The sequence below is a fragment of the Alternaria alternata genome (genome assembly GCF_001642055.1).
Source record: "Alternaria alternata strain SRC1lrK2f unplaced genomic scaffold CC77scaffold_18, whole genome shotgun sequence".
Lineage (NCBI taxonomy): Eukaryota > Fungi > Ascomycota > Dothideomycetes > Pleosporales > Pleosporaceae > Alternaria > Alternaria alternata.
The window spans coordinates 522,144-544,094 of record NW_017306207.1 but is presented as its reverse complement, the minus strand read 5'-3'; the positions used below and the strand labels follow the sequence as shown (position 1 = coordinate 544,094).

The following is a 21,951-nucleotide window of genomic DNA, read 5'->3' as shown; positions in this document are numbered from 1 at the left end:
TCACTACTTCAACCCTTGCACTGTCCACCCCAATCTTGCATACTATATCGTTTCTACTTTCTTTATTCCCAAACTCAATCTTTATCGTGCACAGCACTCTTGAATATGTCGCAACCGATTGTAGGCCTGCGCCTGCGCCACATTCGCGTCGGAACTACCAAGAACAAAACAGTGATCACAATACAGCTCATTGCAAAGAGATAACAAAGAGCTCGATAACAATGGCGCCTACGGCTCCTGTTATCTGGCTCTAGCCGACGAAACTTGCAAGTGGCGCGATATCACACTCGACGATCGGTAACAGGCGATTGCTGGAGAAAAGCAGCGAAAGCAATTGATCGTCAAGCTATCCTTTTCCCATTGCAAATTTTCCAGCAATCCGCGCGAAATCGGCCTGGCCGCCTAACCCGCCTCACGACACATTTGCCAACGCCACCATGCAGAGGCAACCCAGGATCACCAAATTTGTTGACAGCCTGCGTAAGCTGCCCGAGGGTGAAAGCATAGAGCAGTCAAAGCTTGACGATTACCTCCAACCTTGGGGCTTTACCATCTATCGGACGTATTATGGACCTGGATCTGATGAGCAATGGGACAAGCTGCTACAGAAAATCGCCACTAGTGTCAAGCATCGACTCGACGCACATAGAGGATCGAATGAAGACCCTGCTATGATTGCTAAAGCGGAGGAACTCTTCAGACTGGATGCTCGTTCAGATCCCGCAGTCTTGGACGGCTTGACACTTGAAGAAGTACGGCAGCTTTACCACGATGGAACTGGAGGCCAGCCGTTGAACAAAGACAAGGGTCCATGGCGAATCTTTATCCTAGTCGACGCAGACGTTCTGGCGAGCCCTGAGCTTGGCATGATCAAGTGTGTAGCGGCGGATTACGACGCGGTTGCTGCTGTGCCAAAGAATCCGAGATTCGGCCCACAGCGTTACTATGGGTGGTTAACCATGTCTTCCGAACGCGTATTGAGTTTGTGGTTTGAATTGGAAATGTATTTCTTCGAGGAAATCGGCAATAGTACAGCTGGTGGCCCAGGCGCCTGGTGGGACCCAGACAAATGATGATGGGCCAAGTCCACCTCATAGCGCACTGCCGCTGTGCTGGATGCAAACTGTAGCCGAGTGGCTTTGCAAACTGATGGTCATATTTCGTTGGTTTTACATCTGTTGTTGACACATGCTGCATGCAGAGAGCGAAATAGGTGTTTCGTATAGCTGTAACAGCCATCGGCTGTCCTCAATGGAGAGACGTGCAAACCACCTAATGGAAATCTTACATGTTATCACGACCTGATATTCAGCTACCGTCTAAAGAAGGTGGGATAAAGTTGTATTGCCACATTACAGCCGCCATTCTACCAGGTTAACGTGAGGATCTTGAGATCTCTCAAGGCATTATGGCCAGTATGTATCACCTATCTATCAATGCAAGCACCATGTGTAACACCAAACCACCAATACAACCAAGCATCGCGAGTTGCACGAGGACCACTCTCTTCAACTACTGCATCGATGACGTATCAATCTCCAAACTTTCCAGATCCCCCTCGTATGCTGTCAGAAAGTCAAGAATCTCTTGAGCCCCAGCGTCGGCACTATTGTCCCATGTTTCGCGCAATAGTCGTATGGCTTCCGTGGCCCACGTTCTAGTGTGCGTAATAGCCGCTGGGTAAAGCGCCCTGATTCACTCGAACCAGAAGTCGCCGATCGTTGTTGGGTCGTTGGGAAATGCAGCGTTGTGGGCATTCTGCGAAGCTCGAAACTGAGCGCCAACATTGTTGACAATCGCAGTCAGGCGACCATTGACATTGGGTGGGTTCTGATGGTTTAGATATTTGATCGCGGCGATACCCGCTCGGATCTTGACGATCACCGCCATGGCGTCTGCTTGCGTTCCGCTTTCGGCAAGCTTCTTCACATCATCGAGGTCTTGGACAGAGCTTCCCAGCATTATCTGTGGCCGAGAAATGCGATTAGTTTCCATTCCAAAAAATGTCCTCGATGCTAAACTGAGCATGACTTTGTTGACTATGACCTCTTCCATTCTCGTATGCAAGAAAGCTGATTAGCAAGTTAGGTTCACTACGAAGACGAGACTGGATTTCTCCTTTGCCCGAACTCCAACCTTCGACCGAGCGTCTCTTCTCCTGGCCCATAGTTAAGGTGCAACTCCACGAAATGCATACGAAACATGTACTGACCTTGTATCTCTACCTCTTTAGTCGATGGGCGCCAAACAACCTAGTCGATCTGGACGAGCATGGCAACAAAACGGCAAGCCCCATATTCATACCACCAAACAAACATCGTCGTCTCCAATGCCTACGCCTCAGCCCAAAGACGCGCCCGAATAGCGCATCTATCATCTCGTGCACGCAGACACCCTTCAGCGTTGGCTTTAGTCTGGTATAAGCCCTAGATCGCTACAATAAATGCTTAATATGTCTGAATCTGTGACTGAGTAGCGAAAGCATAGCACTAAAGCAGTTCTTATACTCCTGAAGCCTTTTAGGCATGGCCAGATCGCACCAATGTGCATCTAGGCTCTGCCAGAGCGGACTCCGGAGCACTTCTGCAATGAAGCTGCGATCATGGTGAAAGTTGCGGGGTATCTCCAGAAGCCAAAGATCGACGATACGTGTCAAGGAGTCCAGCTTTGGGGGTTCAGAAAGCGCGATAGCCCTAGGAGCAGACGGTCTTCAACCTTGTGTGAGCTCTCCCGCATGTCTGAATCGGAGTAGCATAGGAGTAGTCCTCGATGTGGCTAGAGCGCAGCGGTTATTCCAGTTAATGGCACCGTCTGCCACTCGACGCGTCGAGCGCATTGCCCCGCCCTGCTGTCTTTGTCTTGCATCGTTCCCTTATCCAGGTATCACCTAGACCAAGACACATGTGCGCGTCGCACTTGAGCGGTGTGAATGATGCTTTCAGGACCGTTCGTTGGCTGATATTGATACGTGACAGTTGGTGGACGCGTGCAGGAGGCTGGTGATGAGCCGAACAGAGCGACGATGGTGCAGTTCCCTCGAATGCTATTGCACACATGTGAAGCTATCTCGGAGGAACGTACCAAACTTGAGAGCTGGCGCAAAACTTTCGGTTCGGTGCAAGACGATCAGCACAATTGCATTGAGTGTCGCGAGCGGTTCCAATACCTATGAAGATTCGGCGCGAGCACAGCACGGACAGTGGGAGGTCACCTGCTCCGGGGTCTCTAACCTATCAAGGTTTTGACAGCTGGAGATCCATGAACTTATGCATGTGGCGATCAGCCCATAATTAGCGGTTGTCAGTTAAGTTTTGCGCAAACTTCGATGAAACTGCACGGCAAAGTGCCGAGCTGCATGCATGTGAACTGGGGGCGCAGCATTTCCCCGGATTGACCTTGGCGATGATGTAAGCACATGAAATCCTCCTTTCCCCAACCCCTCGTGTTTCAACCTTCCCGCACAAACTTCACCTCCCTTGCGCGTCCTGAAGTAAAGCCGCTGTGTCGCCATTGCAACGTTGACAATTCGATTTGCTTGCCCGTCTTCGCAATGTTGATAGACGTGTCGCGTCGCACTCGATCTGCCACGCCCCTAACGGGCCGTACGTCTTTCGTTGCGTGAAGATACTGTGCATGGCAAACTCCGTCCACAGCTTCATGTAGCGCAAACCTTCTTTGTCTCCGGAACGCCATCAGTCATAACACTAACCAGTAGAGCCATGCGAATATCGCGTGGCAAAGATGCGGACAGCCGAGAAGCGCCGTTAGACTGGCCACGCAAGCTTTGTCCCTGCAGCAGAGGACTAGGTGGCTGTGGTTAATGCGCAATGGTCTCAACGACTGCCGACGGCGTTGGTTTGCATGACAATGTGCCGTGGTTAATCCTGAGTCAAGCCGTTACGACGGCGCAAGACTACTCGAAGTACAACATCTTGGTCGCGCTATGGTGGAATGGCCATCCTACATGATTGGCTCCAATATCGGAGCACTACACTGAGCCCAAACACGCTTTCCAAGCCATCTCCGATAGGAGATTTGAAGACATAGTTTGACAGCACTGGAATGCACCGCATCTCCTAGACTGATTCGCCATCCGTCTTGATGAAAACTCGCTGGTGCTGCTAACCAGACTTCATGTTTTGTCTGCTTTACCATCTCGTGCGGCCACCATTCGCAACATGCATCTTTATGCGCTGATTTCAGTCATTTGTTTGGTTCTGACCTTCAGCCATGTACATGCGTCGGGCACTTACATGGATACAAGGGAATTGGGCATTGCTGATATCCCCGCATGCGGAGTACGTGGTTGACTACATTGTCTGGTATTACTGCTAACAATATGTAGCTTCTCTGCATGATATCCACTGTTCCCACAAGTGGCTGTGCCCTAGATGATACCGCATGTATCTGCAGCAATACCGAGATTGCAGCAAAAGTGTCGACATGTATGCTTGCGAACTGCACCATGCAGGACAGTTTGGAGACTGCCAGGGTCCAGGCCGATCTTTGCAATCTCTCTAAAGAGTCGCAGCGGCTCGACATCTTCATGTGGACTGGCATCATTTATTCCATAGCCGTCGTCTTTGTATGCCTTCGAATCGCAGGAAAGCTGGTAAACAAAAGGCTGGCGTTGGACGACTATATTGTTGTCTGTGCCATCGTATTTTGCGCACTGCCTGTAGGATGCGCCCTCGCCAGTAAGTTGACACAGTCGCCACCTAGCGTAGGCCACAGCTAACACAATATAGTGACTGAACGAGGCTTTGGTGAGCATTTGTGGAATCTCGAAGATGGAGCGTTGCTACCCATTCTCCGGTTCTGTACGTTCCATGATGCCTGCTGTCTTCGGAAGCATCAGTATGCTAATAGAAGCCAGTCTTTATATGCTGGTCGACCTATGTGATCGTTCTTGGCCTCATCAAGGTTTCCCTCGTCCTCTTCTACCTCGAAATCTTCCATACAACAAGTTTTCGAATCACCGCTTATGTTGTTTTGACCGCAATCATCATCAACTCGACTATAATCTTTTTCTTGACGGTCTTCATATGCGACCCGGTCGAGTCCTTCTGGAATCGAGATATAAAAGGAAAGTGTTTGGACCTCCAGGCCATCGCATACGCAAACTCCGCAAGTGCCATTGCGCAAGACATTATTCTACTGGTCCTACCATTGTTCTTCATCCGAAAGCTGCAGATGAAACGTTATCGCAAGGCTGCGGTAGGCTTCATGTTTGCCATCGGCACTTTCGGGTGCGTCGCAACTATTATTCGTCTCCACACCTTGACGAAGTTCAAGATTTCTATGGATCCCACTTGGGATTACGTTCCTGTCACTATCTGGACGGAGCTCGAGCTTGCGGCAGGCTTCGTTTGCGTATCGCTACCATCCATCCGGGTATTAGTGGTTAAACTGTTGCCTGAAAGTGTCAAAGAATTTCTTTCCTATGTTACCCATCCTTCGAAGCAATCGAAGCAGAGTAACTCGGATCCAAAGCAAGGACTTCCGGTAGCACGACCGTCCCAGAAGGAATGGCGCAAACCTTCGGGCTGGAGTTGGATCTCGCTGGGGGCCGACCAGAGTGAGTCTCAGCTCGGGCCCAGGAAGAGTATCATGAGCGGTCGCTGGTCTTGGGTTGCAACATCACCCCTCACTTCACACTTCTCACACGCGCGAACTGGCTCCCGCCGCCTGAATTCTGCGATGAGTAATTACAGTGATGCGGGTGTTGTACTCTCCCGACCTCCATATGGTCAACAAAAGAATGCCGTAGAACTACGCGAAGTTCCGGACGCTATGGTCAAGTCTCACGATAGACAAAGCGTCTTAGGGGATGAAGTCACAGCATTACCAACGATCGGATGCCTACCCGAGCGATCATACTCACACGAGCGCGCGAACATCTCCAAGGGAATGGCTAGAATGTGGAGTCGCGACAACTCTGGATGAGTAAGAGACACGATGTTTCTGATACATGAAAAACGTCCTGCCACTTTCAAGGCATACCTTCTCAAGCTGGTCCTTCTAAAACATGATGACCGTGCCCGATGCGGCATCGGCTGTCTTCTGCTGGTCTGACCGGATCCATGCCATGCCTAGCGCTAACAAGAGATCCATACCCGGCGCTACATGAACCTCCCATTCGGCATGCCGATGCGCCCACTTGGCATGTCGAGAGACAGTCATAATTGGATTACCATTGGCGAGGAGACCCTTCTCTTCACCGGCGACGTCTTTCTCGAACTCGATATTCTGGTTTTCGAGGTACTTGTCATGGACTGTGAGGTCTAATAAGAACGAACGTTAGTCGGGAGAAGGGACTCAGGAGGAGCAAAGATGATCGAGGAAACGGCATACCCCATTTAGGCACTCTCCATGAGATCCTCAGATGGACATCCCATATCGCCTTCGCATCCGCACTCCGCAGTGCCCTATACTCAGTTTTGAGCTTGATGTTGTGTCTCTCAACATTGATCCGCATCGCCTCTTGTCCTTCCATCGTCCTGAATAGGATGACATCTGAATCTTCTTCTTTGATCTGAAGAAATGGAGCTCCAGCTTTACCTTCGGGTGTGAGATAGCTGACCAAACTTTGACACTTGCCCTTGGGGGTGTCTTCGTTCTTCATGAGAAAGGTCTCTTGGTGCTGAGCCGTCCAACCAGGGACTATAATGAGGCCGGGTAACGGCATAGGAGGAAGGGTTGGAGCCATTGTAGGCCAAGTTTGATATAGGAATACAGGCGTACGAGGATTGAGCAAGTGGTAATGCGTCCGGTAAAGTAGCTGAATATGAAATATCAGGGTCTATTCTATACACACTGTCCTCACACTCCTTCTGCCCACTCTCCTTATACATTGAAGCCGTCAGCATCTGACGTCGTCCCGTCAGCCCTGTGTAACGCGAGTAAACAACCTTCGCAAAGGCGAAGATCGCTGTAGAGAAGGCCAATCATGCGGGTTTCGGGTATTTTACACAACAAACAGACAAACCGCCGAGACGTCCTTCATTGCTGCTTCTCCATATCCACTCCCCCGATCACGTTACGGCGCGGCCATATGCAGGTGTGTGGCGGGGTACGCTAGCCAGTCGGTGTGACGAAGGGTGTATGGAGCTGGGGATCCCGCCCTGCGCCGGATGGCTACCCGTGTGGCACCCCAACCAATAGGAGAAAAGCTAATGCCGTATAAGAGACAACCCTTGCTTCTCATTTCTTCTATTTACACGACACTTAGTTGCCGATTGATCTTACTCCCAAATCTGCATCATACCGAACAACGAATCCAGTACAATCAGACTTGTTAAAACTCTATTCCTACTCATACCGGATGACGGGCATCTTAAACGTCTTATGCCCACTAATGAACCAATGCGCGAGGGCCCCGAGCACTACAGCACCGAATATGGGCCCTGCATAGTTCATGTTATCTCCTGTGACCGGCAAAACCTGTGGAAACGGCATCCAAAGGACGACGAAAACTAGGTAACATAGCGCAAACATATTGACGGGTAGACCGATAACACCCATTCTAAATGGTCCGTATGGCGGAGATGGCCCTCGAATCTTGCGCAGCAGCATGAACAGAATCGGAAAGAAGTAAGATATATGGAGGGCGAATGCTTGGAGGGAGATGAGCGCGTTAAAGGCGGTTGCGCTGGCGATATAGATCAGGGACAGACAGGTTACGATAGTCCCGACGAGGAGAAGAGCATTGACTGGAAGTTTGAGCGTAGGATGGACCTAATGTTGTCAGTCAGCGCAACAAGCGAAGCCGAGCAGGCTACATACGTATGAGAAGAAGTTGGAAAAAGGCAGGCCGTTATCGCGAGCAAACACCCACACTAGTCTCGAGACTGAAGCAAAGATGTTGAAGAGCGCGAAGAAGAAAATCACCGCTATGAGCGCAGTGAGAACATTGGCTGCCACTGATGAGCCAGTGATGTTGTAGATGACCCATAGCAGTGGAAGTGGCGTAGCGACGACATCATCGAGTGGGCCCATGTAGAACAAGAGGATGGTAGCAAAGATGACCAGCATGACTGAGTTCGCGACACATGTGATGATGATACTGCGCGGCACACGCGTGCGCACTTTCTTGACTTCATCGCCTACACAGCTAATCAGCGAAGTAGCGCCATGTCAGGATACATAGACGTACACATGTGCAGAACACTGTCGGCTCCAGTGACGGAAAATGTCATACTCAGAAGGCCGAGACCCCAAGACACACCCTTATTGTTCCAACCAGACTCTTGCCATGTCAGTGTCTTGAAGACAAATTCAGGGTCGCTGCGCGGTCCAAATACAACAAAGACGACAATTACCACAACGAAGAGGCATATGTGGAGTATGCCACCTGTGATTTCAAATGCGTCAAGAAGCTTTCGGAACCAAAGATTGAATGTGAAGGGGATAATCATGATCGCAATCATGATAAGACTGGTATGCCATCTCTCAGGGATATAATTCTCGTTGTTAAAGATTGCCAACGATGTGATCATATTTGCAAGAATGGAAGGCGGTCCGGCACAAGCGAAACACCAGGCACCAACAGTGATCCATCCTGTTGTAGTATGAGCTCTGGTAGGTATGGTTGGGTACGTGGACCTACCTTGTAATAATCCCCAAAAGCGAGGGGCAGCAGGAGCGAGATTGGCTGACCAGCGGTACTGAGCACCGACGGTTGGATCGCTGTTGAGAAATTAACAGGAGTCTGGATCTGTTGGTAGAGACATACATCGAAGCCAGCTCTGCCAGCGAGAAACCGACAGCACAAGCACCAATACCCGCCAAGATACTACCGTAGAAGATAGAGGCCGGGCCACCGTTGGTCAAGGCGAACTGAAAGGTCACTGCAAATGATTCCCATGAAGCGAGAATAATAACAGCGAAATTAATCACAGCAGAAAGGTTTATGTACCTCTGTTTTCGTCAATGACGCTCCTTGGTCAAGCAGGTCATATGATACTTACTTCGAGCTGGTTTGACGTCCGTCCTCCTACAGGCGCATTTGGGGGAGTTACTCCAAGTTTTTCACTCTGGCCGGATCCTCGCTCTGCGACATCGAGGTCAGCATCCGGCTTGTAGGTGCTGAGCTCCATGCTTGCACACAAAGGGCCCAAATCGGTGGTCAGTGGTCAGTGGTCAGTGGTCAGTGTGCAACGTGCGGAACTGCGGAGAAAAGAGAAGACGTTGCAAAGTGTCCACCAGGGACTCTGAGCTGCGTTACACAACAGATCATGATGATTGGTAACCCATCCACTGGGTTGTCTAGCCAGAGCAGCTATGAATGGGCCTGATAATATATGCAGGGTATGTTATCAAGCTCAATTAATGACCCGTTCCTGTTATGGGTCAGTTTTCCGGCATCGCTACACTCAAAAGGCTAAATCCGACGCGGCACGCGTCTCATAAGGGTATGTTCGTGTCGTTCGTCGCATGGGCGCGGGATTTGTATTTGCTCCAGCAAATAGGCTCGCGTGGGCCCGGGGCCGCCCGCATGGTGTCCGGAGCGAATAACGGCAATTTGGCTCCTTTTGCACGTAACGTGCTGCGGGGTCCGTACGCGATACCACCGACTCGGGCTCATCTAAAAGTAATCGAGATAGGGTTGAGCGAACTGTTCCGCTTCACTAATTGCCATCAAGCTTACCTAGGCGAAGGACCCACGCCATCTGTGACAACATCTCATCTTCCAACAGTGAGGCTATAACCGCTCAACGAGAAGGGATGCACTGCTTTAGGACACGCCTCGCGCAGATTGTGATGTTGGAGTCGTCAGCAGGCGCTTTAGCGAGGTACGGCTTGGATATGCGCAACGGATAGACATGGGGATTGCAGAAAACGGGTTAGCCGCTATGCATATGCACAGACAGTAAGCATGCGGCGGATTCAAAGATCATGGAAACACACCAATGATATTCCTCCTCCAAACGGCTCGTGTTGGAAGCCCAACCATGGGGTATACTTTTGGGTTGATAGTCTCAAATACGTACCCAACATCTGTCCGAGTGCGTGGCTGAGAGTCGGTGCGATGAAAGTGAGACGGAGCCATGCGGGACGTTTACTTCAACGGTCAGCATAAGCTGCGCATTCCTCGGATCCGATTTCCACGTATACTTCAACGATTAGCATAATCTATTCAGTTTCCCCACAGTCGGTTCCCACACGGCTCCATGTTCGTTACTATTTTGTCGGTTTTACACAATGGTACCCGCAGGTTCGGATGAAGGTCGTGGCATCGCCACAACGACAAGGGGTGGCTTCATCCTCGTCTCCACGTATGCATGGGCGATCGTAACAGCAGGCGTGCTGGTCGCGCGGTTCTGGCAGAGTCGTAGCCAAAAGGTCGAAGCCGGTCTTGACGACGTAGCAATCATTGCGGCGACTGTAGGACAGTCCAACTCTCCAGAGAACGAACAATACTGACCTCGCCATAGATTGTGTATCTAGGCGCGACTGTTGGTTGGCAATACGCCATCCGCGGTGGTTTAGGAAAGGACGTGAAAGATCTCAGTGACGAGAACATCTCTTTGTTCTTCAAGGTTGACCGCTCCGTCGCCAATTGCTCTTCAATACTAATCAGCGATCATAGGCATCCTACATTGCCGGGATACTCGTAATCTTTGCGATGGTATTCGCAAAGCTGTCGTCTGCTTTGCTCATCGAACGCGTCGTCCCACAAACCCGAAGAGCCAAAATTATACTATTCGGCATGATTACGATCTTTGCGATATTCTCGATCTTTGCTCTCTCTTTCCAATGCGGAATCCCGGAATGGACTGCACATTCGCTACGATGTAGCAATGGTGGCCTTGCGATCGCAGTCGTAGGACTCAACATGACTACAGACCTTTTCTTGGCTTTTTGGATGGTTCCGGTCCTTTGGAAATTGTCGTTGGACAAAGAGAAAAGCTTCGCAGCAGCGACGCTCTTCGGTGTTCGAGCAATGTATGTCTGATAGGCTGGTCACCAATACGTCGCGGTTTTGACTCTGCAGTGTAGCATTCGTTGCTGGAGGTGAAATATGGGCCACTTTGAGGTTAGCATCTAGTCAAAATCCCACGCGTAAGTAATCTTGACAGACACCAAGCGCCAGGAATCTGACGAGACGCAGGCGATGCAGTTGAGCTTGTCGTCCTGACTCAGTAAGTTCAATCCATTTGAGTGTTTCCAAAGCTTACGGGTACCAGATCTGTGTCCAGTCTTTCCCTGATACTCGCAAGCGTTCCACGAATCAAGCGTATCATTGGCGTTGGTGGCAGCGGCCTGGTATATCCGGAGATCCAAGGCACTGAACTCTCGGTCTCTCGCAAATCTTCAACCTGGCAAGATTCGCGTAGTACGAATCCGAAACTGGTGCCTTCTGACCTGGGAGACTTTACGGTAACTGTGTCATCGAAAGGGACAGAGAAAAGAAGAAAAATGCCGTGCAGGCATCTGCATCCCGATTGGCAGTCGCTCACAATGGGGGCAACTACCGACGAACATGCCAGCACGTCGAGCCTATTTGGTCCGGATGAGCAAGAAGGTGTGATGATGCGGCAGGATGTTATTGTGTCTGTGGAGGATAGAAAGGCTCGGAACTCAGTGTTCAAACGCGACAGTCGATGACGTAGTGCTGTAGAACGAAGGGCGCAGCGACACGCAAAAGAGCTTAAGACTGAGAGTATGCCATACGCGCTACATAATGCATCGAAGACGATGGGTAAACTTACGCGAAAAGATCGTCGTGGAGCGTACTGTTTTGGGCGATGTCGCGTTCATGCAGGTGATGTAGTGTGAGGATGGGTTCGCGCGGTCGCGATCAGGTCGCGTATTCGATGGCTGCTTCCCCACAGCCTACTAGTGCGGAATCTCGCCAGCCTCCAATCCCATCCAAGACGACATGATTTATACGTCACCAAACGGCCTCCTTGAAAGCGTTTGGGATTTCCATACTTGAAGAGGTTCTCGTGGTAAATATCATGTTTGTCGTGTAAGATATCGGTAGATAGATGGGGCCTCCAACAAATGAATGTGCACATTAGTAAAATGAGTACAGATCCAACAAGACAGACAACCGCTCTAACTACCACAAGAGCAATCCTAACGTATGAGAAGGTCATGAAAACATCAACAACATCCAATTTGGGTATCCATACAACGAACCTTCACCTCAGAATATCGCAACCGCATTCGGCAAGCTCCCAACACCCCCAGGTACGTCAACCGGTTTACTGACAACCAAAAACTCCCACCTCCCCTTCTCCCAGCACATCTCCGCCAGCGTTTCGAAATTCCAAAGCTCTCCGATCGGCATGCCCCACATGCTAAGCATACTTGCATGTAGACTCCCCTCCCAGCTTTCCGGCGGCCAAACCTCAAAATTGGCGTTATCTGTCGCAGCAGCCGCAAAGTAGTTGTCATATAAGAAATCTTTCATGGGATCTGTGGCATCGAGACCAGCGTAAAAGTGTTGATCTAGTGGCATGGTGCTGCGCTCAGATTTCTGGGCGATAGAGAGGGCATTGTATGTTGAAAGCCATCCAGTGCGTATTAGGAGTATGTCACCGGTTTGAAACGACGTGCCTTGTGACTCTGCACATTCACGAAGATCATCGGCTGTTATGGAGTGTTTGGTGAAAGGATCATATGCTTTGCCCGACTTCTGGACCCAAGAGTATACGTCGAGGAGGATACCGCGGCCTATAATGCCTTTCTTAGCCCAGGCATCGATGCCGAGCTTTCTTGAGCGCTCAGGTGCTTCTTCGCCATCTTCTCTATCGCCGTCTAAATCGGCCATTATTTCGTCAGAGATAACGCCGTTGTAATGGCAGTTATATGTTGGATGCGCGAAATGGCGGAAGCCATCCCACTGGCTACTGCTCTGCGTGTTGAATGCTAGTTCATCATCGAAAGCGCCGGGGGCTATGTTCTTGATGCGATGTTTCAATCCTTTTCGTCCAAAGAAGGCTGGGCCGGGAACGTTCAATGGCAAGTCCAGTGATACTGATTCTCCCGTTTTGACATTTTCTTGTGTGGTTTTTGCTATTCGCTGTGGGGTGAGGAGGTTTAATCGACCGAGTTCGTCGTTGCCGCCCTGAGATATTGATAGATAAAGTTAGTGTATGTTTTATGTGAAGTTTGTGAAAGAGATGTCTCACCCAAAACCAAGCATTGTCCTTTGGTGTGCCAGCAATGTGTGGCAAGGCCGAACGTTTAGGGAAGGTCGATGCGTCCCCATTCGGATTCAATCGCATCTTGAGTAATTCTGTTACGACTCAGAAACCTTTCGAGAAAACAGTAATCACCAGCTAAAGAATGTTTGGACAAGGATACATGACTTTAAGGATGGCGGTCAGATCATTACGCGTGACGTAGTCATCATACTGCATGCATGCTAGCGCTTCCTGATGCCCCACTTTCCGACTACATGCAGTGCTTGATAGAAGCTGCATGCCTTGTACCACATAACTCGTCTTGTTGTGGCTTTAACCGCCTTGATTTGGCAGAATTACTGTCATTCTGAACTGCTTTCCGCTACCATCTTCGAGAGGGTCACTCTTCGTAGCCAGCGACGTCAAGACCCAACGCTTCGCGATACGAAGAAGCTCGTTGTCTTTAAGTTGTACCCAAAACATAGACATTGCTACCATCTTGATAAACTTTTAACGTAGAATTATATCTATACTTTTAGTGAGTATCTGCTGTAGAGATATAACTTGAAGATACAAGCTCCTTCGTACGCATAGCTATTGCCTCTTCCTTACGCGCACAAAAGAACGAAATGCTCGAGCACTATCTGTCCCCGCCTCTGCCGTCGTCCCATACACTCTACGAAGCCTTGCAAGTCTTCTTGTGCACCCTCCAATCCACCTTTTGACATTCCTGCGAGCAATACCTCGCCTTTTTACAGGTTGCACATGCCGGAAAGGGCTTGCCGTCCTTCGGGCTCCTCCCACAATTAGTGCAATCTCCCTCTTTCCTTGGGCCATGTCCGCTCTTCAGAACCTCAGTCATAGCCGGCACCTTTTGACCCATCATTTCGACTATGGTCTTGATATTCATTCCATCTGTGTCTTTAGCAACGACGTCTCCGCCATGCTCAATGTACCACTTCATCATCTGCACGTTCTTGGTCGTGTCGCCGTGAATGTCGGCTTGAGCGATTTCGGCGCCCGGGGTGGCATCAAAACGGTTCTTAGTGTTGACAGAAGCTCCGGCATCGAAGAGAATTTGGGCGAATTCTGGTTGTACGTAGGGTTTGGTTGAGATTGCCCAGAAGAGTGCTGTGCTGCCTACGACATCTCTTCCGTCGACTGGTACTTTGAGATCGTTGACTAGATATCTGACAACGCCTAAAAGATCTTGCTTGTTGTTGGGGAGCATATGTAGCGCTGGCAATAGGACTGAGTAGATGGGCGTTTTGGTGGGACCCCATTTTTTCGAATATACATCTTGTCTGACAGTCTCGCGAGCTTCCTCGGTTCCTCCGAGTTGCTTGATCATCATTTCGCAGTAATTCTGAAGCGCATCAAATTCTTTGTTGAAAACAGCAAGAATGGTCTGCCCGACTGGATCTGTGAGGTCGCGGCTAGGCACTGTAGGATTCTGTTGGGTCCATCCACGAAGCTCCATACCGTCCATACCCGCGAGCTTGTCATCAGAGTCTCGCATGTCTTCCACAGTCCTGGAAATCTACGCGTCAGTACTTCAATGCGCGTTTAAATGGTGCCTTGTGCTAGATACCGGTTCGATCGCTGCTGCATATTCTGCAACATCTGCATGAATTTGGCCGACATCTCGTAAGTAGTTCGATTAGGATATGTAGATAAAGCAAGTATATGTAGAACAATTAGGTTAGGCAGTATTGAGTTGCTCAATGTTAGCAGCGGAAGAGGGGTGATGGCGTGGTCTTTTCGCGCTTGGGGCTATCGATAGCAGGCGCGACCGTCCCCACACAAGTTTCAGGGTCTTGGATCTCGCGACAGCCGAGGTGTCCGAGTGCCTCGTGGTCGCTGCTTTCCAGAGGTCAATTCAAGTCGGTATTGGTTCATTGAATAAAGAATAAATTAGGCAACGAGTTATCCCAGAATGCCCAGCGAACTCTTCGTTCCCGGCCTTCAACGCCTGCCCTGGCCTCTGCATCCAGATACAGGGCGGTTGCATCCCCAAGATCCAAGGTATAGTGTATCCAAACGCCGTTGAGCACACAAGTATCACCAGACTATTGCGCACGTAGGTAGTTGATATTCATTGTCTAGACCAGCCAGCGCCTACTTCTTCAGTGCAGCGTCGTATAGGCTGACAAGTATGCCAACCAGCGAGCCAATTTGCAGCCCATAGTATCCTCCTGGCACATTGTTCCCCACACGCGCAACAGCATACTCGGAGAAGGGGCCCCAGGCACTTGGTGCGAATGCCATGTTGACGGTCCCTCGGTAGGCGCTGTATGACAAGATTGCTCGCGCAATGTTGAAGATGAGGGGATCAGCAGGATATTGGCGGTCCGAGGACTTGCGCGAGGTGTTTGTGCGAAGAGTCAGGTTGAAGAAGTATGAGAACATGAGCGGTAGCACCCAGCTAGTGAGGGACCAAAGAGTGGCTGGTGACCACCACTCAGCCGAGAGGAGTGCATAGAGATTTGGTCCTCGGACATCTTGGCTATTGGAGTATGAGCTGAGGGCAGGGGGTGTGGCAAATAATGGGGTTGTGTCGAGTGTGTTCCACTGCAGTCCTACAGCTTCCACAAGCAGGATGATTGTCTGGATTGTAGCCACCGAGCTTGCGTTTTCGCGAATGAATTCCTTAAGCTCATCGATCCGAGTCCTGTCCCATAGCTCACCAGCCTTGGTCTGGATTTCTTGGAAAGACTGGTCTGCGACCTCAGCCAATTGGGCAGGTGATGCTGGAATGTCGACTTGATTGAACACTTCAGAAACGCGACGAGAGACGGCTTTCGGTGTGGCTTCAGAGAGCACTCCGGAAACGCGGCGCGAAACGGCTTTGGCTTGGGGTTCGACTTCAGAAACAATCTCAGAAACACGACGAGAGACGGCTCTCGGCTTTGGCGTACGCGCCACAACGCTGCGGATCTCAGGCGTAATGGCGGGGGTAGACGTGGTGATGGGAGTAGACTCTGGGCTGCGCGCATGTTAGCCTCGACGCGTGACGCGACGCGTATTCAGGTTCGACATACGAGACTTCCTTGTTAAGAGTTCGACGACGCGTCGTTTTGGTAGCTGTCAAAGGCTCTGCCGGCGAAGACTGTTCGCGCTTTATCGGCGATCCATTTCGGCCATAGTAGTCGCGAAACTCGGGAAGTTTGGCAAAGATGCCCTCGTTGGAGTTGAGATGGTTTTCAAGAATCTGCACGAGATCGTCTTTCAGATAGCCGTCGGCACTGCAAACCACTCGTCAGTGCTCCGATGCATGCGCAAGATTAATTCCTAGCCTACTCGGGAAGTCTAGCCTTCTGCGCAAGGTCAATCAAATCAGCTTTGCGCTTCCTCTGAAGCCACGAGTGAGACATTGTGAGTGGTATGGATCAAGTCGCGTAACGCGTGCGATCAGAATGGAGCAAAAATTCAAGCAGAAAAATGCGTCGTGGGCGAAAAAGGTGGGGGCGGTGTGGTGTTGATCGGATGCAGAGAGACTCGAGATGTAAACACGATGGCTGGGGCTCACGTGGGTCATCAGTAGGCGCTAAATGTCGCAGGGCTTAGCCTAGATTATATATTGATCTACAACAACACCATGTTGTCTTTGGGGCAAGACAGATGTGTTGTCGATGTCTTGGGAGCATTCGCGTAGAGATAGTTGAGGTAGTCTTAACTGCATCAAGCCGTCGTCTGGTCCCCGTGCTTTTGATAGCAGATAGCCAGGGCTTGCAGGGATGTGGGCTGCGCGGTCCCGGTCTTGGCCGAAATTTTCCAGATTGAACATCATCGCACGGCCGCAGAGGCAGCAACGTCACTCTTTGAAGTATACCCTTGCACATTGAATCCTTCTCCATACTCGGTCCTCTTTGACTACCACACACTCCAATTCCTCTGTATTCACCACTACCATCGAAGCGCTCATGGTACTTGCCCGCGTGGCCAACTTCCTCACAAACGGAGACTCTACCACCAACCTGACCGACGGTAGCCGGAGAAATGTCGCAAACACAGCACACGCAGTGGAACTTCCCATGGAGGATACCAAGCGGGGAGCAATGGACGACGAGATAGATGAGGAAGCAGCGCGGCCGCCATACCTACATGTGAGGATGCCTAGTCTGCAGAGATGAGGGATGCCAATTGATCACAAACAGGCAATGCTGGCAGGAGGAATAGGAGGAACGACGGGTGACATGTTGATGCATTCACTGGACACTGTCAAGACGCGACAGCAGGGCGACCCGCACATGCCTCCAAAGTACACATCCATGGGCAACACATATTACACCATATGGCGGCAAGAAGGCTTTCGAAAGGGCTTATATGGCGGGGTTCAGCCAGCGTTCCTCGGGTCTTTTGCAGGCACTGTGTGCTTCTTTGGGGCTTATGAATGGACAAAGCGAACCATGATTGACTATGGGGTTGCGCCCTCGGTCGCATACTTCTCAGCCGGTACACCTTCCCCAAATTACTCGAGTCTATCTCCATACTGACATCTCCCAGGTCTCCTCGCCGACCTCGCTGCTGCACCCGCATACGTTCCATCCGAAGTCCTCAAGACACGTCTGCAATTACAAGGCCGCTACAACAACCCCTACTTTAACTCAGGCTACAACTACCGCGGCACCGTTGACGCTGCCCGAACAATAGCAAGAACTGAAGGTTATAGCGCCCTTTTCCATGGCTACAAGGCAACGCTCTGGCGTGATCTGCCTTTCTCAGCATTGCAGTTTGCCTTTTACGAAGAAGAGCGGGATTGGGCAAAGAGGTACATGGGCTCAAATAACATCGGTCTGCCGCTTGAGATTATAACGGCAGGGACCGCGGGCGGTATGGCAGGCGTCATCACAACTCCCCTAGACGTAGTCAAGACGCGCATTCAGACGCAACACAATGGGCCATCTCCTGCGTCTCCAATTGCGCCCAAAGCCTCGCTGTCGCCCGCCACGGCCTCGAAACACTCCACCCCATCGCAAACAACCAAGCCACCATCGACTCAGAGTCGACCCATCTCCACATCCTCCCCTTCCACAACACTAAAAGCCCACGGCGCCGCCACCCTCGACACCTCCTCTGTCATGACAGGCTTGAAGATAATATACAGAACGGAAGGAATTGCTGGGTGGTTCAGAGGCGTCGGACCGCGTGCGGTCTGGACAAGTGTACAGTCGGGAACCATGTTGGTACTTTACCAAACGCTATTGCGGTATTTCGAGCAACATCCCTTCGCGGGGTCTGAGGATGTATAACAATATTGTACGACTTGTAACAATACAGGGAATGGAGTATGGAACGAGAATAGGACATAGATGCATCAGCGGCGTTCTTTGTAAAACCACGGTCGCTTTATGCGCATTTCCAAGCGATAGATTTGCGAACAACAAGACATTTACACTCAAAATACTTGGACTACCCTTCAAGAAGCGATTCTATCTCCCCCTCTGCTCACCTTCCTGGCCTGGTGCACCACCAGCGAGCGTACCCCTCTTGACCCTCCTGAAGCAGGCAAACTGCACCTTCGTCCCCTCTCTCAGCCTCTTGAGACTGACTCTCAGACTACCCAATTCATCCTGCAACCGCACTCTAGCCGCGTTGTCTGTCTTCTGGTCCAGGACTTGGTAGATATCAGTCTGGATCTGCGATGCCTTCTCAGTGGTATACGAAGCGAGCGTCTGCGCCATGAATTCCACGTCAAGCGTGGCTTGCATGAGTTGCGGGAGCGAAACTGAAGATAGATTAGGGGACTGGAAAGTAGTGATGAGGGAGCTAGTTGTAGACTCGAACAGTGCACGCAAAATGCGGGGGGTTAACGGCGCGGACGTTGTCGAAGATTCCGTGTGCACAATCACGAGGTCGAGAAGGACGCTGAAGACGTATGGGCTGGGGTCGCGGTCCGCGACACTCTTTCGCGCGTCGGGGGCCGGCGCCCAGTTTGGACTGAAGATGCCTGATTCGATTGTGTTGTGAATCTTTGTGGCGTGGGGTTTGGTGTAGGAACGGAAGAGCTGCGCATCCAATTGAGAGAGGACGTCTCGAATGCGGTTAGTTTCGTCCGTGAGTTGGACGCTGAAGAGTGTCTCGAAGAGGGTGAGGAGCTGGGGGGTTATCTCCGTTTGGAAAGCGGCCATGTTGGCGAGAGTCAGAAGCAGGCGGATGGACTGAGATTTGTTAGTAAACTTACATAGTCGGATGTGAGATGACTTACCTTCTTGTTGGCGTCGACCCTACCCAAGTCGTTACCATTTTGGTCATCTTGCTCGTCGATAGTGAGGTCATCACCCTTGATCTCGAATTCGGGGCCCAGAGCTTGCCTGCCCTTCTCGGCACATTCGACCATTCCACTCAGTGTCCTATATAAGCTGGTGACGAACTGGCTTCTGACCATCTGCAACAGCTTGTTGCTCGGTGGTACAACTACGTCCACCCGCGTTTTGCTCGATGCCTCAACATACAGGATCTTCTGCAGATTGTTGAGCAGGAAGCTCTGTACTGCTAGGAAACGCTGGGGCAGGTTTGTAGTATCTTTGCGATCAACGTGACGAGTCCAGTCCTCAAGCACCTTCAGCTTCTCAGCATCAGTATTCCAAGCTGCACATACAGCTTGGATGCAACGTTCTCGTACACCGCCAAGTAGTGCTCGCAGGGCTTCATCAATGCGACCACTGCCTCCAGGCTCAGGAACTTGCAACGAAGCAAGTTCGTTGGCTGCAGTGCTAATCAACACGAGCATCCTGGATAGATAGTGAGATCCCGAAAGCGCATTCGCATTGGGAGGCCAGAAGGCATACTTCTCCCAAGATTCTCCGCGACTGGGTGAGGGTGGTGGTGCTTTCGCAGGGTCAAATCTGAACCTAGTTGCGGACTTGGGACTCAACGCTGCGCTCAATGGTGTTCCCGGTGTTGTTGGTGTCGGACTCGTAGGCAATGGCGACATGAGCAAGGAAACATCCTCTATAGGAGGGTCCGAGAAGAACGAGACCAGATGGTCCCGAAGAATAGTGATGAGTTCGGTTGTGCCTCTCTCAAGCTCAGCTTTATTCTCAGTACTGAGACGGTGATGGACAGAAGACTGGCCATGGTGACCTGTGGGCAAGTTCCGTTGCGCGCGACCAGAGAGGAATGACTGGACAATCTCCCAGTATTCAACGAGTTCAGCCAGTAGTCCACTTTTATTTGAGAGCAAGGTGCTCATCGACGCATACACGTGTTCCCAGAACTCGGTCACCTTTAGGGTGTCTAGCTTCGAAGGTTCGGCGCTGACGTTGCTGCTAGTGGGCACCGAACGGAGATGCTTTTGTAGCATACGCAGGCTCGTCTTTTCGCCGTTTGCCAGATGACGACGAAGAATCTCAATCTCAACCAGCGCATGTTGGCATTTGGAGGTAAGCTGGAACTTGAGGTGTTCGTATCGTGAGAGTAACCATACCCATATCGGGTTATCCTCTACGCCGAGCTCGAGCATGATAGAGATGATGCTCAAGTATTCATCCGACTTGGTCTCTTCGGTCCCGGTTTGCAAGTGTGTAAAATGAGCCGTGGTCAGGCGTTTCCACGAGTCGCGCTTGAAACGTTCAACCTGTCGCTCGACATCTGACCACATCCTCGCGGTCACGATGACCTGGTGTATCTCGGCATCAGTAAGTTGCGTCTTATTCGACGTTGCCTGCTCGACAATATACCGGGCTTCCTCTGCGTACTTTCGTGCGCGCTTGTATTCCTCGGTGATTGTTTCGTGGTCTTTCCGGCGAATGGCGTCTTGCATAGCTGACCCAACCTCGAATAGCCCGCGGTGGTGCTCCACTGACTCCATAATCGACTTCAATGTCTCTTCCCTTTCACGTCCGTTCAGTGCAGGGCCCCAGACTTCTTCCGCTTTGACCGCGACCTCGGTCAGAGGAACCTTGATGCCATGCACACCGTATTCGCTCTCCTTCACAAGCGCATTCTTCCGTTTCTCTGTCGGCACAGAATCCAGCATGGCGGGTGGCAGAGATGCGCTTGTCTTTCGGCCTGAGAAGCTCGAGCGGCTCCTCTCCCTGCCTGGCTGTAAGGCCTTGGGCGCCTCTGGTTGCTCCTTCCCTTGATCCCGCATCTCATTGTATACACGGTCGATGGTAGCTTTGGCGCCTACGAAGCGGTCGAAATTGGATTCGACGAGGACTTTGAGCGAAGCTGACTTCTTTTCGATAGAGCGGGAAAGAAAGTCAAGGCCGGCGAGAAGGGAATCGGTGGAGGCTTCATTGTGGACTTGCGAGAGGAAAAGAGAGGGCGAGAAGGTAGTAGAGCTCAAGAGGAAGCGGTTGCCTGTATGCCTATTAGACAGGCCATTTGTGTATTTCTATATGGCTGAAACGTACGCAGCTTGATATCATCCTCGACCTGAATGTTCTTTGCCCGCAGCACTTGCACTACACTCGGGTACATGCCCAACGGGTCCTGCTCGTCCTTCTGCACCAATGTCTCCACGCCATCTTTGGATCGTTCTGCACCCGGCACTTGCCGTGAGTATCTTGAGCTAGGCTCTAATACCGAGTATCGCGACTTGGACCGGCGGATCGCCTGTGGGGTAGCTTTGGGCACTGGCTCGTCGAACGTATCCTCTTCATCGGCCTCGTCCTTCTCCTCTGGCCAGGTTGCGGGGTACAGTGTCGTGAGGTTGTACTTGTTCAGAATCTCGGTCTCTATAGAAGAGCTCATTGTAGCTACAGCGAGAGACGTCTGATTGTGATAATCAGGAATGTGGTGGTGGAACGTCCGAGTGCTGCGTGTCGCAAGTGGCAGCTCGCTGAGACGCGGTTGCGACCGCCAATCA

General features: G+C 51.1%; 10 protein-coding genes across 10 annotated transcripts; 4 read left to right on the top strand and 6 right to left on the bottom strand.

Moving 5' to 3' along the window:
* Positions 1-381: 381 nt before the first annotated feature.
* CC77DRAFT_1042726 (hypothetical protein) lies at positions 382-1,073 on the top strand (the record flags this gene model as incomplete). The annotated part of the gene is made up of 1 exon (XM_018527281.1): positions 382-1,073. The coding sequence occupies exon 1, from the start codon at positions 438-440 to the stop codon at positions 1,071-1,073; it is 636 nt and encodes a 211-aa protein (XP_018383020.1). The 5' UTR covers positions 382-437.
* Positions 1,074-1,678: 605 nt separating this feature from the next.
* Positions 1,679-2,453, bottom strand: CC77DRAFT_264324 (hypothetical protein). Its single transcript, XM_018530916.1, has 2 exons — positions 2,213-2,453; positions 1,679-2,158 (listed from the first exon to the last, which is right to left on the bottom strand). The coding sequence occupies exon 2, from the start codon at positions 2,053-2,055 to the stop codon at positions 1,696-1,698; it is 360 nt and encodes a 119-aa protein (XP_018383019.1). The 5' UTR covers positions 2,056-2,158; positions 2,213-2,453; the 3' UTR covers positions 1,679-1,695.
* A 1,725-nt stretch (positions 2,454-4,178) lies between these two features.
* On the top strand, positions 4,179-5,946 carry CC77DRAFT_942283 (hypothetical protein; the record flags this gene model as incomplete). The annotated part of the gene is made up of 4 exons (XM_018534851.1): positions 4,179-4,298; positions 4,346-4,697; positions 4,749-4,820; positions 4,877-5,946. 4 exons carry the CDS (start codon positions 4,179-4,181, stop codon positions 5,944-5,946), a joined length of 1,614 nt encoding a protein of 537 aa, XP_018383018.1.
* Positions 5,947-6,007: 61 nt separating this feature from the next.
* On the bottom strand, positions 6,008-6,709 carry CC77DRAFT_1064215 (hypothetical protein; the record flags this gene model as incomplete). The annotated part of the gene is made up of 3 exons (XM_018528697.1): positions 6,008-6,021; positions 6,117-6,284; positions 6,355-6,709. 3 exons carry the CDS (start codon positions 6,707-6,709, stop codon positions 6,008-6,010), a joined length of 537 nt encoding a protein of 178 aa, XP_018383017.1.
* A 383-nt stretch (positions 6,710-7,092) lies between these two features.
* CC77DRAFT_264168 (amino acid transporter) lies at positions 7,093-9,222 on the bottom strand. The gene is made up of 6 exons (XM_018530915.1): positions 8,970-9,222; positions 8,735-8,919; positions 8,609-8,688; positions 8,156-8,560; positions 7,786-8,105; positions 7,093-7,737 (listed from the first exon to the last, which is right to left on the bottom strand). The coding sequence occupies exons 1-6, from the start codon at positions 9,096-9,098 to the stop codon at positions 7,312-7,314; spliced, it is 1,545 nt and encodes a 514-aa protein (XP_018383016.1). The 5' UTR covers positions 9,099-9,222; the 3' UTR covers positions 7,093-7,311.
* A 981-nt stretch (positions 9,223-10,203) lies between these two features.
* On the top strand, positions 10,204-11,598 carry CC77DRAFT_969158 (hypothetical protein; the record flags this gene model as incomplete). The annotated part of the gene is made up of 6 exons (XM_018535784.1): positions 10,204-10,386; positions 10,437-10,541; positions 10,592-10,947; positions 10,997-11,064; positions 11,114-11,144; positions 11,190-11,598. Coding segments are annotated over 6 exons (1,152 nt in total), but the record flags the coding sequence as incomplete, so codon positions are not given.
* Positions 11,599-12,154: 556 nt separating this feature from the next.
* CC77DRAFT_1033481 (hypothetical protein) lies at positions 12,155-14,655 on the bottom strand (the record flags this gene model as incomplete). The annotated part of the gene is made up of 4 exons (XM_018526804.1): positions 12,155-13,078; positions 13,143-13,238; positions 13,880-13,884; positions 13,941-14,655. The coding sequence occupies 4 exons, from the start codon at positions 14,653-14,655 to the stop codon at positions 12,155-12,157; spliced, it is 1,740 nt and encodes a 579-aa protein (XP_018383014.1).
* A 283-nt stretch (positions 14,656-14,938) lies between these two features.
* On the bottom strand, positions 14,939-16,604 carry CC77DRAFT_263996 (hypothetical protein). The gene is made up of 3 exons (XM_018530913.1): positions 16,437-16,604; positions 16,178-16,381; positions 14,939-16,122 (listed from the first exon to the last, which is right to left on the bottom strand). The coding sequence occupies exons 1-3, from the start codon at positions 16,508-16,510 to the stop codon at positions 15,255-15,257; spliced, it is 1,146 nt and encodes a 381-aa protein (XP_018383013.1). The 5' UTR covers positions 16,511-16,604; the 3' UTR covers positions 14,939-15,254.
* A 263-nt stretch (positions 16,605-16,867) lies between these two features.
* Positions 16,868-18,603, top strand: CC77DRAFT_264005 (mitochondrial carrier protein-like protein). The gene is made up of 3 exons (XM_018530914.1): positions 16,868-17,242; positions 17,294-17,591; positions 17,643-18,603. Exons 1-3 carry the CDS (start codon positions 17,060-17,062, stop codon positions 18,386-18,388), a joined length of 1,227 nt encoding a protein of 408 aa, XP_018383012.1. The 5' UTR covers positions 16,868-17,059; the 3' UTR covers positions 18,389-18,603.
* CC77DRAFT_1097423 (hypothetical protein) lies at positions 18,367-21,907 on the bottom strand. Its single transcript, XM_018529893.1, has 3 exons — positions 21,497-21,907; positions 19,345-21,443; positions 18,367-19,297 (listed from the first exon to the last, which is right to left on the bottom strand). The coding sequence occupies exons 1-3, from the start codon at positions 21,834-21,836 to the stop codon at positions 18,569-18,571; spliced, it is 3,168 nt and encodes a 1,055-aa protein (XP_018383011.1). The 5' UTR covers positions 21,837-21,907; the 3' UTR covers positions 18,367-18,568.
* Positions 21,908-21,951: the final 44 nt, after the last annotated feature.

Coding starts and splice junctions, on each gene's coding strand:
- CC77DRAFT_264324 (XM_018530916.1), bottom strand. CDS start 2,055: ATGGAAGAGGTCATAGTCAACAAAGTCATGCTCAGTTTAGCATCGAGG.
- CC77DRAFT_264168 (XM_018530915.1), bottom strand. CDS start 9,098: ATGGAGCTCAGCACCTACAAGCCGGATGCTGACCTCGATGTCGCAGAG. Junction 8,689..8,734: donor CTGGCAGAGCTGGCTTCGAT/GTATGTCTCTAC, acceptor ATTTCTCAACAG/CGATCCAACCGTCGGTGCTC. Junction 7,738..7,785: donor TTTCCAACTTCTTCTCATAC/GTATGTAGCCTG, acceptor TGACAACATTAG/GTCCATCCTACGCTCAAACT.
- CC77DRAFT_263996 (XM_018530913.1), bottom strand. CDS start 16,510: ATGTCTCACTCGTGGCTTCAGAGGAAGCGCAAAGCTGATTTGATTGAC. Junction 16,382..16,436: donor CAGAAGGCTAGACTTCCCGA/GTAGGCTAGGAA, acceptor AGTGGTTTGCAG/TGCCGACGGCTATCTGAAAG. Junction 16,123..16,177: donor ACTCTTAACAAGGAAGTCTC/GTATGTCGAACC, acceptor ACATGCGCGCAG/CCCAGAGTCTACTCCCATCA.
- CC77DRAFT_264005 (XM_018530914.1), top strand. CDS start 17,060: ATGGTACTTGCCCGCGTGGCCAACTTCCTCACAAACGGAGACTCTACC. Junction 17,243..17,293: donor CGCGGCCGCCATACCTACAT/GTGAGGATGCCT, acceptor GATCACAAACAG/GCAATGCTGGCAGGAGGAAT. Junction 17,592..17,642: donor GGTCGCATACTTCTCAGCCG/GTACACCTTCCC, acceptor GACATCTCCCAG/GTCTCCTCGCCGACCTCGCT.
- CC77DRAFT_1097423 (XM_018529893.1), bottom strand. CDS start 21,836: ATGAGCTCTTCTATAGAGACCGAGATTCTGAACAAGTACAACCTCACG. Junction 21,444..21,496: donor CGAGGATGATATCAAGCTGC/GTACGTTTCAGC, acceptor ATAGGCATACAG/GCAACCGCTTCCTCTTGAGC. Junction 19,298..19,344: donor GGGTCGACGCCAACAAGAAG/GTAAGTCATCTC, acceptor AACAAATCTCAG/TCCATCCGCCTGCTTCTGAC.